General features: G+C 38.2%; 1 protein-coding gene across 1 annotated transcript in view; it reads right to left on the bottom strand.

Annotated features, from left to right (window-relative positions):
• The window catches only part of rptor (regulatory associated protein of MTOR, complex 1), a 221,095-nt gene extending 214,861 nt beyond the window's left edge, over positions 1-6,234 (bottom strand). Inside the window, exons 1-2 of the mRNA XM_055221347.1 lie at positions 6,103-6,234; positions 4,771-4,942 (exon numbers count right to left, since the gene is read on the bottom strand). Coding sequence (XP_055077322.1) covers positions 4,771-4,942; positions 6,103-6,116 — 186 coding nt within the window. The 5' untranslated portion in view covers positions 6,117-6,234. The remainder of the gene's footprint in view (positions 1-4,770; positions 4,943-6,102) is intronic.
• Between the last annotated feature and the right edge of the window lie 9,319 nt (positions 6,235-15,553).

The following is a 15,553-nucleotide window of genomic DNA, read 5'->3' as shown; positions in this document are numbered from 1 at the left end:
TTTAATTTATTTTTTTTCATTTAATATATTCACAATTACGCTTATTCATTTTGACTGTTGTAACCCTAAATAAAATTACAAAAAAAATGTATAATAATAAGCATAATATTATAGTCAGTAAACGGAAAGTAATAGAGGAAACAAAAAAAAATTTGCCAATGTGAATTTATGTCCACATCTTTATCTTATCAGGTTGAAGTTCAGCTCTGTTTGCCAATACCACCAACATCTGCCCCTCTATGGACCTGCCCCCTTGATAAATCAATTATCATAGCAACAGAAACGCTGAAACGCAGATTCAGCAACACGTTATCCAGAAGTAAACCAAAAGTGATCATACCGTTAGAACTGCAAACACTTTAGTGGCAGACTGTCTGACCTCGTCTCATATTGACCAATACAAATAAGCACTTTCCAATCCATGCGCTCGTATTTCGGTTGTGTGGCAGGTGCAGATAGCTTCTCATTCTTTCATGCGAACACAGTTTTTAAAAGTTAAACCACTCACTCTAGTCATGTCACAGCCTACAAGGACAAAGAGGTCCAGTGACAGCACATTGATTTGGGCTCCTCCTGTGTGTCTGGTTCAAGTGCTCTGGGACGGTCTGTGTGTTTTCAACAGCAAAAACTCAGATTTCCCAGTGTACCACATCATTTATGGCCCACTGAACGCCTCACGCTGCTCTGTTAACCTTCACTGGCTTCACTTCACTGCTCAAAACGTTCTAGTCAATGGATGCAAAACAAAAGAAAAAAATGAACACAGCATTTTTATTATGCGCTAAAACAGTATTGAGATTGTCATGCAGAGGAGTGTACTCAAGTAAAAGTACCCTTACCATAAAATAGAATGGCTAAACTAGAAGGTAATGGTGTAAAACAATCAAGTAAGAGTAATAAGGTATTTGGGCAAGCTACTACTCAAGTAAGAGTAATTGTAACTGTCAGGACATACCGTAATTTATAATTAATTTGGTTGAAAATATTTGAAAAAATATCAAAGTTTGTGGAATATTTAAAAGGTTAGATTACATAAATGAGAAAAAAACAAAATCATATCTGAAGGAGCAGTGCAAGAAACAAATACTATACTGTCCCACTTGTAGGTTTACAGTGGGAAGAGTAATCAAAACACTTAAGTAACCGTACGCAAATGAATGTGTAATACCCACCCCTGACGCATGGTCTAAAACAAAATGTGTTGTGTAGTTTTCAATTAGCATAAACCTAAACAATCTTACAAAAATGAGAATGCCAAACTCGAACTTGAAATCTTCTAGTTAAGTTATTTAAATTGAAAACGCAATAGCGCAGTACTGTATGACAAAGGTCCGTCTTGATTCTTCCGACATATATAGCACTGAGCTCTGTATCACATAGCACATAATGACACTGTTTAAATCAACTACCCGTCAACGCTGCTGGCGATAATAATGTAACCCGCTTCATTTAGCACGACTTTCTGATAAAAAAAATCCCAATTTCTAGCAGACTTTATATCCTCATTTAAATCAATACTATATTCACTTTTAATGATGTCATCTTATTCACAATTTCCCTGAAGCTTGACACTGGACAGCAGTGCCGACTTGTTAAAAATTCATTTGGGTGTATTCACTGAGGAGGTGTGCGGAGCTGGACTGTGTTATGGACGACTATGAAGAGGGAGCCCATCATTGCAGCAGTAGCTCTGAGAAGCCAAGAGGCAGTGAAATAATCAGGTTGGTGGCACTGCAGTGGATCAAACAGGAGCTTTATGAGAGGTGAAGGTGCTGGAACACACTGTAGTCATTCATGAGGGAGAGCTTTGAGGTTCCCCTGTCAGCGAGCGGTGCAGCGGAATAAAATCAATTGGAGTTGTGATAAAAAGGAGGGTGCTACGCCGTGATTTAGCACCAAGCCCTGGCGCTTTTAGGGTGTTTTCAAATGGAGTCATTAGAAAGAAGCAGGCTTGCAAACGTACTGTGGGATTAGCGAGGGAGAGTATGTGGCTGTGGCAGGTTGGGCTTGGGTCTGTATTCTGAAACCTATAGACAACTGTGATAGCAGTGATTCAAGTGGTGATATTCATTTTAATATTTTAACAAACAGCACACTAGGGCTGCAGTTGAATTAAAAGCCCTACAACTCACGTGAACATGGATGAACCAACAAATGCCGACCTTTAACCTTTTTTGCTTTGTTATCTCCTGTAGGACACTATGAAATAATATTTGAGGCTTTGGCATATTTCAAAGGCTTATTCAATACAATAAACACCAGCACAGACAAGAGAATGGACTTTAAAAACACAAAGGAATTTAGATATATGGGATGCAGACGAGGAAATGTTCTGAGCTTCGAAGAGGGAGAATGACTAAATATTAATCAAACATACAAAAGTTAACAAACTAAATTAAAAAAAGTTAGTGAAGAATAATCGACTTTCTGGTATTCTTACATTTTAGTTACTGACATTTGACCTTCTTCCTAATGTGGTAATAACTTTTGCCTGATTAAGGCCCTCCGCTAATCTACAGTGGCTTTGTCAGATTCATTATTGTGAAATCAGTGTTCATGCGCTAACATGAGAAAACATGTGACCGATTATATAGTTATTGGTGCAGCATGACTGATTGTTCATAGCATAGTAAAGAAAAACCAGCATGTTGAGAATCAATGAAACATGTTCAGAGCCTAAACACAACGTAACATACAGGTCCAGGTACAATATAACAGACACCGGCAGCACTTTACTATAAAAACAACTGAGTGTCGCTCATAATGCACAAGACTGTAGTGATTCAAAATGCAAAAAAAATGTGGCTTTTAAAGGGGTTGTAATCTCTGAATCAGGGGTGAGAATCGCAATATGCCTAAAAACATAATATCACGATTTCCTTGGAGCCAGATCACAATTTGGATGTTATCACATTCACAATTCAACTCTATATCGTTATATTGCCTTTCAGAGGTGAATTAAGTCATTTGCTTCTTCTAAGCATTCACTAGGGGTGAGATCAAATTTCCACAAGACACCTGGCAAAAAGGATTTCATGACATTTCATCTTTTAAATAATAAAAGTTGGTTAAGAGTCGGTGTTTGTGTCTAAACACTGACTGTGTTTAGTTTGTTTTGTTTGTAAAATGCATTTAGGTTATTAAAAGCATATGATGAAAATGACTTTATTTGGTCATTTTTATAACTTTATATCAACACAGTCACAATCCAATAAATAAAAAAAAGTATAAATAAATAATTTGACCATAATTGTGAACTAATCCAATTATTTCAGTAAATAGTAAATTATATTCAAATGACTTGTGGACCCCATCTCGTGTCTCATCTTGTGAAAATTCTCTCTCATCCCAACCCCAGCATTCACCCTTCAGTTTCATAGACCATAGAGCTGCACTAACCAGAACATTAGTGAATCATGACAAGGTAGTTTCACCAAAATAGTAAATCATCACAGGGATCAAATTAAAATTTTCAAATCACAATTTTTATAATTATATTACCCACTCAGAACCCGCCATTACAAAGCAAAATATTAGAGATATTAAACATTTCTTTGCGACTAAAACAATGGCAAGTTTCTATATTAAAAACTCCTTCCTTTTATTTCAGCTGATTGCAATAACACAATTACTTATTTTCTTTATTTTCAGAACAGCCAGACTTCCTATTAGGTTGATTCTCTGAGGATGCCCAACCTCATAACAATGCCAAACAGTACATCAACACAGGCTGCCTTTTAATAGTTCTAAACAACATTTGACTTTGTTATTCACTTTATGCAGACTGTCTAATTAGAGGTGGGAGATGAATATGAAAAATGTATAATAGCGTAACTGTTGCTTTGGAGATATGCAACTCAAAAAGAGTGTATGTAATCTCCCAAACAAGGGTATAAAGTGATATTTCTGCCCTTCTGTGGTTAATTTTACATGGTCCATTCATGTTTTGTGTGATACTTGAACCTGATGCATTGTTACATGCCTGAATATTGTTATTGAGATCATGCAAATAATATAGATTCATTTTTTTCACAGTCAAAATCACACATGACTATGCCTAATAGGTTTCTCTACAAATTTCAGGGTTTTTGTTAGTTTTTTTCTCTGCATGACATGAAAAGGCATTCCCATTTAGGTTTAACACTTTTGGGGAGTATATCACTGTTACATGTACTCTATTGTTGTATCTGCATGTATTGTACAATTAATTGGGATCATAGTACATGGATTAATCCTGAAATCCCTTGTCTCAACAGAAACAAATATACTGCTGGCCTGCTTTTTTTCTTTCGCTGCTTGGAAGACATTTCCATTTAGCTTTAATAGTTTTGGTCAATATATCATAGTTACATAACACAGTGTTTTGTCTCTACATTGTGATCAAACATCCTCAAAACTCTTGAAACGAGGGGAGGTCAATATGCGATTCATGTGAACTTAGTATATTTACTTTGCCTTGAAGAGGTAAATAAGGTCATCTGCTTCTTCTAAAAATTCACACTTTTGAAAGTTTACATGGGAAAAGATGTATTTGTTTGAGCACAGAGCTGCATTGAAGAGAAATTTTTGTGTATCATGATATGGCGATTTTACCAAAATAGCATATCTTCACATACATGAGTTCGCAATTTGATTTTATCACAATATTGCCCAGCCCTAATTGAAATCATACGTAAAGTATTATGTACAATTATATCTATATCATGATTCATTTGCATCGTACTACAAGGGCTAATCCCACCTCCTGACCCCCACAGAGAGCAGACTCACCCGGTCCTTCATTCTCCAGCTTTGGGCCAGAGCCTTGGAGCCTTCAATCTTCTCCGAATGCCTCTTCTTCATGAACGCCAGTGGCAGTTTCCAGTCGTTCATATCGGCCTCCTCTTCCTCAGCCAGAGTCAGCGCCGGCGAGTGCAGCTCCGAGTCCATCTTCATCAGTGCCCTGAGGGACATGTGAGGATAATGGTCTTTAGAGATCCACCAACATGTTTTAATAGCTTTGGTTGTCTAAGCTTATGGTCAAATAAGGTTTTCTTATCAATTGTTGTTGTCCTCCTATCACATGTGATGTATTACCCCGAACTCTCTTACTGTCATGTGTCTGACACAGATGAACAACAAAAAATGATCTTCTAAGATAACATGGGTAAGATAACAAGAGGAACATTCCTAAGCTTCCAAATAATTTTTTGTGACCTACTTCTGTCTGTCATACTCATTATATATGACTGGTTAATTTAAACTAGTGTCTGCTTACATACCACTTGCATTGACATTCTGTATATGTATTGCTGTAAAAATGCACAATATAATAATGCAATATGGCTCATAAATATGTTATTATTATTATTATTATTATTATTATTATTATTATTATTATTATTATTATTTTGAATATTTTACAGACTAAAGTAAAACATTAATAATTTAAGGTATATATCCTATCAATACAACTTTCAACATCAGCAGTCTTCAAGCATCCAGTGAAATGCCAATTTTCACTGAGGGGGCATTTATCCATTTTAGCTCAGCAAAAACTAAAATGAGCCGTCAGCATTAGGATAGAGAGCGTACTGCACGAAAAAACCCCTTCAAAACCCAAACAATTTGGATAAAAAAAGACAAGTATCACTTCTGTTTTTCAGTTTACAGACTTTGTGCAACTTCAAAGACTACATTAATGACTTTTTATTACTTCTACCTTACTCAGAATCTATATATACATTTTTTTTTACTTCTAGTTTTAAAAGATCACATATTGCAGACTGAAACACTAAACAGACTTTGACAAAACAACAAAAAAGACATTGAGATTGGATATTGGATGTATAGCACAAAGCAGTCAAAAATGTAAGCAATTCCTGTAATCTGTAAAATGCAGCTTTATGGTAGAAAGTTCTTTAAATAAACCCCATGTATTGTGAAGTGACCTTAGAACTATTACTGCAAAACAGATCTACAATATTTACTTGATCGATTCTTTAGTCTTGCATCTGTGGTTATGAAACTTTGCCTAATCTGGAGTTACACTTTTTCTAAGATATACTGATTATCGGGGTGGAGGGTAGAGGGACTTGTTGCTTGTTGAGTTAGTTTGGGTACCTGTATGAATTCATGTTAACAGCCTCAGTCCGGGATGTGTGCTTCTCAGGTCTCAAATAAGCCGGGTAGCTCCCTGTTAGCAAAGCGCGGCTAATTTGACAGCTCGGTGCTAGCGCTGTCACTGTCAGACTGCATGTGGAGCTCGAGCTATTTAGAGCTTAGTTTCCAGCTAAAGTTGCGAAATGGCACAAGCAGTGAGACAGAGCAGATGTGCGGAATGGCGCTAGTCCAGCAGCGGAGCGTGCAGATGGCAGAAGCGTGCAAACCTTGGTCCTTGGTGATTGTCAGTCCGTGCAGAGGCTCTTCGTCTGCGGCTGATCACAGACACAGTGGCACAAACTATCCGCGTCAGAAACTTGTATGGCAGCGTCCAGAGCCGGTACAGGAGGTCAAAGCCGTCAAAGCCCAGCAGGACGGGCGCGTGTTTGCAGGGGAATCCGCGGCTCCTCTCCCCGCGGCTCTTCGCTATGGAAAGCGACTGGGAGAGAGGCCCATCTTCACACGGACACTCTGCCACAGCCACACGCAGCACCGGCCGCTCGATCGAGCCCTGAGCACCGATAGTCCTCTGCTGCTAGTCCACGGCACTGCGAGACACACTCCTGCTATGGTTTTGGCGGAAAACGCACAAAGTCCCAAGAATTTCTCCGAAGAGGCACTTGTTCAGCACTGCAGCCAGGGCGCAGCCATGTTGGGTTGGACCCAGAATGCACCGTGAGCCGCGAGAGGCGGGCGTCTGACGTCACAGACGTACAGCCGGGACGCAGCGTAAAATTCACAAATTTGATGAAAAAACTAACTAGTCTGTTAAAACTATTTATTTATTTATTTAATTGAGGCGATGCATGTTGATGAACAGACATGATTCAACATGAAAGTAAACATACCAGATTATCGCTAAAGGCTAATTTCGATCCGTTGTCTTAAGGGCTGGGGTCAAAGTAGCTGAGGAAAAATATAGGAGTATAACTTATCTATGTAAAAGTTAAATTGGTGCTCTGGCACTTTCATACTTTTATTTAGCCAGCAAAGTCCCAAATACTATTTCCTGGGGACTCCTTGACCCAAACTGGACTCACACTCAGGGCAGTTTTAATATCACCCTGCCTACAGCACACATAAAATTGGTTTGAGGCAGTGATCCCTGTGCAACACTGCAGGTAAAGGCTTTAGACATTTCTTGTAAACATACCATTGCTCAGTGGCTTGATTGGCCCACTACTTGTAAATGTGCTGATCCCCAATAACTCAAGAGCAGGCCAATCAAATCTGAAGGGCTGTCACATGCTCAAATAATTGTTTAATTTAATTACATTAAAAGGATATAAATACAGTAGTAATCATTTCTTCAAACTTCAACCTACTTTTGAATATATATATATATATATATATATATATATATATATATATATATATATATATATATATATATATATATATATATATATACACACACACACACACACACAATACATTTCTTTTTCTTTTGTTGCTCAAAAAATTTTTCAGATCCACACATTTATTATTTCGTTATTGGTACATTTACGCTGAATGGCCTTTACTATGGCTTAAAAATGGGCTGGCATTATAACACAAAACAGGCTAAGTGCATCCTTGAAAAGAAAACCTTCACCATGTTTAACAGATCCACAGTTGCTGTGGGAACAATAAGCCTCAGTTATACTCAGTCAATGATCTTCATGGTTTTCCTGAAAAGAGCTATCCCAATCTTGATCAAATAAATAAGATCCTGCAACCATTTGATTGTATTTTTTTTCCCCTCAACTAATTTTTTATTTTTTTTTATTAGCAATAAAAGTACTTATAATTGAATAAATTTTATTAAAGGTTTAATGTCATACCATGGAACATTACAGAAAAAAACAATAACATCTCCATGGAGACCCCACCAATATTAACATAACAAAGGTATGTCAGTCCATTTGAGTCCAAGGAAGTCAGTCCATAACTCAATGGAACTTAAAGCTCCATCCATGTCACATTCCCCCTGAAAGTGCTGCCCTAATTTCTCAAACAGAGCAAGAATTAGTTTTTAATTCTTCCGATTCATCCCATCTGCCCCAAACTCTCACCATCACGTTTTGCATATAGGCACCAGCATCCATTATTGGGCAGGGCCATGTCAACATGTTTACCAGTTTGTCCTCAGTCAACAAAGAGATTTGCTCAAAGCCCTTGATGACTTTAATCAAGCACAACAGTCTGTCTTGAACTAAAAGGACAATGTTTGGCTCACAGGGATGAGTAACCGCAGCTCATTAGCAAACATGAAAATGCTGGCTGCAGCAGATGGATAGGCCAGGACAATATCCCGCCTGGTGCCTTTGTCAGAGCTGTAATCATCGCCTTGGCCTTTTTTTGGTACCAGCGTTACGGCAATCTCACATATGTCACCAACAACACACAGGTAGGAGCATACAGGGCTGAACACAACGCTCAGATCCCACGTATTTAGTGTCCAGCGCGGTGGGAAATCAATCCAATCTCTGGGGTGTGATAGAGGTGGGGACCCAGGATAGTGTAGAGGGAAAACAAGGGAGATTGGGGCTGTTTCTATCCTTGTTTGTCCTTTTCCCAAGGTGGAATACTGGACTGGATGGACTGGATTCCTCTTCCCAAAGCTAAATCCTGTTTTCCAAGGGGCTGATTGAAACTCAAAGGGAGCAGGAATGAAATGGTGTATGGGGAGGGGGGCTTCGTAATTTCAAGCCATAATGAAGCTCTATTATTGTTTAAAAAATGCAAATGAAAAATAAAAGTTTACTCATCAGATGGATTGTTTGGCTATTTTAATTGAAACGCCACACATCATTGCTTGTTGTCCCACTGTTGGAAATGGCAAATTTGCTTTCAGCTTTAAACTACAGTAAAATATTTTTATTCTTTTTGATCATTTTGAGTGTAGAACAACATAAACAAAGACAAATGATTTTATTGGAAATCCCTTTAACATTCCAGGAAACCATGTTTATGCTTATGATCTACATATATACATTGCATGGTAAACTGTGTACTACTACTACTACTACTACTACTACTACTACTACTACTAAGATAAGTGCTGGTGTCCTCAAGCTTATATTAAATGTCCAAGTTCTATCTGTAGTTTGTTCATATACTGTGCGTAAATCAGGTTATTTTAACATGATAAACATTTAATCTGGTCTTGATCTTGAAGATTTTGACCATGGTTTGTGCTAAATACTGAAATATACTTGGTCTTCATGTCACATTTACACAATGACTCATCACATAGTCAGGCTAAAATAACTTACAATGTGGTGAAAACTGCTGTATTTATGGTTCGGTGTGGTTGGTTACATTCACAGCAGTGTGTGAAGTGAAGTCTTGGGTTTTCAGTATCTGCAACAGTCATGGGGCCAGAAACATTAACAGGGAATGGTTCAATGAGACCGAGAGGCCAAACCACTTCAATGGATGAGAAAAAAGTTGATTTCCATTGATCTACACTGATGTATGAGTGCTGGAGGTGTAGATGTCTTTTGATTATGGAGGTAGATGAGTCCTGTATTAACATTAAGACAAATTAAAACTGGGTGGTGCATATAAATTGTTAATTCTGTGACTATCAAGTGTAATACATAGTCATCTGGACATGTAGTAGATCAGTTACAACATTTCATCTCTCATCTAAGGCTTTGGCTACTACTACTGCTACTGCTGCTTCTATTACTACTATACTAACAACATAAACAAAGACAAATAATTTTATCTAGCAAAATTATCTAGTAGTAGTAGTAGTAGTAGTAGTAGCAGTAGCAACAGTAGTAGTAGTAGTAGTAGTAGTATTACTACTGTTGCTACTGCTGCTACTACTACTACTGCTTCTACCACTGCTTCTGCTACTACTACTGCTTCTACAACTGCTACTACTACTACTACTACTACTACTACTACTACTACTACTACTACTACTACTACTACTATTACTACTACTACTACTACTACTTCTGCTAGGCAAGGCAAGTTTATTTACATAGGACAATTCATACACAAAGTAATTCAAAGTTCTTTACAGAATAAGAAAGTCACAATAAAACAAATCAAATCAAAATAAGTAATCATGAATAATCATCAAAAATTAACTAAACAGAACCATTTTGAGCCTGGATTTAAACATTGTCAAAGTAGAGGCCTGTCTCACATCTTTAAGAAGACTGTTCCAGGTTTTAGCTGCATAAAACTGAAACTCTGAATCTCTATGTTTAGTCCTGACTCTGGGCACCAGCAGGAGGTCGGTCCCTGAAGTCCTCAGAGTGTGAGATGGTTCATATGTGCTAACATGTCGGAGATGGCTGCTTTAAAGTCTATTCTCTGAGCCACAGGAGCCAGTGCAGAGACTTGATCACAGAACTTATGTAGTCATTCTTCCTGGTTCTAGTCAGGACCTGAGCAGCAGAACACGAAACATCCACATTGCTTTAGAAAATATCTGTTTTACCCAGCAATATTTATGTGATTTTGAAGAAAAAGAGTTGTAATTTAAATGTACCACAGCCCACAGCACATAGTAAGACATAAGCACTGGTTGACCTTATGTTCTGAAGTGTTGTGTTGAAAGCTGCTCTGTGGGCTCTGGACTTGAACTTGGTTTTCGTCCCTATTTGATGAACTGTATGACACATTGAAACTCATTATCTGAATAAGCTAACAATAGGAGCAGGGTTACAATGGAGAGGTGTGGGTGAGGTACAGTGGAGTGGAGCCTCTGAGCTCTAAAGCTACAGAAAGGTCAAGTAGAACATATTAAATATACATATAATTGTGCAAATGCAAAATTATGCTAAATCTAGAATGTTGTGGTGGTACTATAGGGAAATTGCACAACTGTACCAAGGACATCTCCAGTTCAGTTCTTGTTATCAGAGGTTATTATACTCCACACAATGTATTTATCTTTATTATACAATGAAAGTCCAATGAGAGCACTTAGACTCTCCTTTACATGGGTGCCCTGTTCAAATACAGAAAAATACACAAACAAAAGGCAAACACAACAATCCAGTACATAAGTTCATTTAAAACATTAAAAACAGTGGCTGGTGTATAAATGTTTGGCACCAGATTATTACATTGCATTTGTAGCACCACGGTATCCAGTTTGCCTTGAAATGTTCTAATTTTTAGAAAGCAAAACAACCAAACTTTTTTTTTTCTTCTGTATTTCAGTTCTGGTGCAGGTAGTTTTTTAGATGCAGACAATCATGAGATCTTGTATTAAAAGTTCCCGTATCAATGCTCAACAAATAAGTGAGATATTTAGGCAGTCTAGTCCCAATACATTTTATACAGTGTTGTTTTCTTCTGACAGATAGCCATGGCCAAACTACTTTTTCATAGAGTGAAAAGAAGCAGCGTGAAAGAGCATATCTAAAGTAGAGGCTGAAGTCTGCATGCATATTCTATCTCCATAATTCAGTACACAAAGAAAGGTTGCTTGAACAATTTCTTTTCTGCAGTTCAATGGGAATGGGGATATTGGAAGCATTGGCCGGATGTGAAAGGAGAATAATGTATTGAGTGTTCTTATCTCCAGACCAATGCAATGTATTCAGTGTATATGCATGTACACTTACAAATACTATAGAACATTGGAGTAGCATGGAAAAAATGGGACACGCACAAAACTCCCACAAGAATATTCTACACATAGTAAACCTCATTACATTCAAAGACATTTATTTTTTGCTGAGTTTATCAAAACTGTATAGTGGCACAAGGAGGAAATTGGCTTGTGAAACATTATGACTGAATTAGGTTTCCAGTGCTAACATGCAAAAAACAGATACAGGGAAATCACATTAAATGAAAATCAAGTTAGGACAACACATAAAGCATATAGATATCCCAAACACCACACCTGCTTGAGAAATACATTCAAAATCATTGGCGTCTATTATGTGACAAATTGCTGAACCCGAGCTCTGGCAAATGATCAATAAACAGTCTATGTGTATTATTCAGGTTTCCGCTGCTCTGGTTTACAGTGGATTTAAATAAATGGGCGCGAGGTGCAACAGTGAAGCCGTTCTCATGTTATGAATAATATATCCCTGTGCTCTGAAGGATTGTGAGTAATGATGCTGAGGCTGCTTAGATCATGAGACATCTGCTCCGTTATGCAAACAAACTATTTTTTTTAAGCAATAGGGAAACACTTATGCAAGGGAAAGAACTGTAGTGGATTAGAGGTGTCTAAACTTGAACCTTTGGAGGGTAACTTCTTGTTGGGGAGTCCACCTTATGCTTGTCTCCGTGAAAATTGGTATTGCTTTGGCTGAAATGCTGCACAGCATGGCATTAACGACATGAAAACAATTAGATGATGCTATCAAGCTAAGTTACAGGTCTGATCTGTGGAGAATGCTTGTATTTTCAGGCAAGGAAATAACAACTCCACCGGAAAAGTTACATAGTGCACCTATAACTTTGATATAGGTTATGTTACTGTTTTGTCCCTCATAACATCTGCCTCCTGCATAATTCTCAAATCGTGGCCCAACCTTGAACCTTGAAAGATTTTGCAAGTGAAAGGTCCTTTAGATTTGTAAATGGTCAAATTTTTATATAGCACTTTTTGACCTTCAAGGCACTCAAAGCACTTTACATCATTGAACCATTCACCCATTCTCACACGACTGTATGGAGACACTGAGGGCGAGATGGGTTAAGTGTCTTGCACAATGACAGCATTCATCTGTGGGTGCTGGATCACACCACCAACCTGCGGGTCAGTGGATCTGACCGCTAAACCAATGATGTTTAATCAAGAGCGAGAACCCCAGTAGATCAGTAGACAAACACTCCACCAACTGAGAAAACAAAGGACACAGTTTGGGCACCTTTACCTTAGACCATGCCCATGTGACAACCTATTGGCCCAAACTAAAATAATGTTGTATCATAAATGTCTATGGAATATACACAATACTGTACATTATGGACCCCTATTGGCTGTTGGTCCTGTGCATATTTGCTGGGGGAGGCCTGCCCATACACAAACAGAAGTAGACAAAAAGCTTGATCATTAAGTGCCCGGAACAAAAATATTGAAAGTTTACAAAGTTCAGCTAGCCATAGTTACTGTTTATAAAAATATCCCACTTGTACTCCATGCTCACTTCCGACCACTCCAAATCTAATGTGCTTTTGGGAAGAAAACCACAAGAGTAAGACGGGGTCCCTGAAGGAGTACACAAGCTCATGTCTCACTCGGTGTAATTGAGAGAATAGTGAGCTCTTCTTCCGCTCTGCTCTTATTAAGTCCTAACCACACCTGCTCCCCCTGCGCCTCCTCCCAGACCCCGGAGGAACTGTTGTCTCTATATCAGACTGTGTAAACTGTAACAGACTCTATATTATTTATGATGCCACACTGCGTTTAGTAAGTCCTCAAAACAAAACAGAATTGTTATGAAGCAGAAAATAAAGTATGTTACAAGCCTTTATCACTACAGATGAGAACAAAACATTTTACTAAAGCAAAACAGGTTATATTCACGTACATGTAAAAACTTATTACTAACTATAAACTATACTATTTAAAACACCTTTCCATCCTTACATATGTAACAAGTTAATGCTATGCCATATATATATATATATATATATATATATATATATATATATATATATATATATATAGTTAACCTGCTAGCCGCTGTGTTCTAAATAGGAAGTGAGCATGGGTGCGCTTTTGGCTCCATCGCCTCTGGCTCCAAATCACCTTACATTGAAATATCATCGCCCTCTCTCTGTAACTGCAGCTGTCAGACTTGAAAATGTTATAACTAACGTAATAACTCACTTTACATGATCCAGGTATTTTTATTTTGCTATTGTGTCCGTAAATCACGACATGAACATTCATAACAGACAAATCCGGTCCGTTCTTTGGCCAAGGTCACTCGTACTAGCATTACCAACAGGTTTGATTGACAGCATTGCTAAACCAGCGGTGAGGGCGGGAAGAGCTCCAGATTAGCTGTTTGGTTGCTATGATACTTGCAGTAGGAAATCCGAACGTGTAACTCGGCTCCAAATTCTCCGCTATAACTGCTAGCCTTGATGAGTTTCATTTGACGCTATGGGTGACGTCACACTCACTTAGTCCACTTCTTTATACAGCCTATGGTGTATAGCAGTGACCATTATATCTTTTGTTACAACATTGCTGCTGTTCACCTCACACTTTCTTTCCTTGTGAACTTGGGCCTACTTGTGGCATAGTCTAATTGGGTCTCCTTACCCATGTCAGTGTCAGTGGTTTGGGCTAAACACTCATCAAATATTCACAGGCAATGACAGACATGCTCCCTTGGCTCCTTTAATCGGTGGCATCACTTCCCATTTGACCAATCCTTTATGGAGTGAAGCAAACCACATGAGGTTTTGTCATTTCATTGTTTTATGATAGTAATTAGTACGTGCAATCATCAGTAGCCGTATAGTAAGCTTATAGTAAGTTTCCACTCTCTTGTTTTCACCCTGTGCGCCAGATTTGCCATATTTTGCCATATTTTGTCATATTTTGGCATCATCATTTGCCATTTGAACCACCACTCTTATTTTGGCCCTGATTCCTGCACAAACTGAATCCTGGGAAATGTTGTTCTTGGATCGACTCCAACAAGGCCAACGACATAAGCTCTTGATGAACAGCTCTGTCGCCGCTAAAGTGTTAATGTGCCTGCCCGGGAGAATTATGATGAGGTTAGCTTAGCGCCCGCCGCACCCCGTAATGCCAACCGTATTTGTTTATGTCACTTTGGTTTTTAATGAGAGGAGAACAACTTTTAGAGTGACTGGACATCAATAACCCCAATGCAAAGCTCAAAGCAAGTCCAGGGCATTTTCAACAATTGATCACAAATATAAAGGTCAAATGGGTTTCAAAGCAAAGGATGACTCATAAAGTTTGGACTGACCTACTTTTGGATATAGTTGGTATGTAGAGCTCTGCCCACACTGGATTATAACACTGTGGTTTTGAATTATGCCTATGTTTCTATCTTCTCTTCAGAGTCTATTGGGAACACAGGCCCAGCTGCAGCAGATCGTGTCCCACTGGAGCGGTCCAAATACAGACTTCAATGCAGCAGAGACAAGACTGGGGCCAGTGAAACTTGACAATGAAATGCACAGTCGCTACAATTGAGCTGTCAAAAAAAAAAATAAATCTAAATTTAGAATAAACTAGGGTTATTGCATTCTGTTTTAGGTAGTCTTAATATCTACACCTCAGTCTTTATTATCTTCTCGGTTGGTCTGGAAATGATCCTTTACTAAAAGACTTTCTCTTCAGCAGAAGTTTTTATTCAGATGACATACCTCAACAAAGTCCAGTGTTTAACACAAAAAAGTACATTTTGCGTCATGACTTCACTTCTCATCCTTTGTTTATTATATT

The sequence above is a fragment of the Periophthalmus magnuspinnatus genome, chromosome 1 (assembly GCF_009829125.3).
Source record: "Periophthalmus magnuspinnatus isolate fPerMag1 chromosome 1, fPerMag1.2.pri, whole genome shotgun sequence".
Classification (NCBI taxonomy): Eukaryota; Metazoa; Chordata; class Actinopteri; order Gobiiformes; family Gobiidae; genus Periophthalmus; species Periophthalmus magnuspinnatus.
This window is presented reverse-complemented; position numbering and strand designations above follow the sequence as displayed.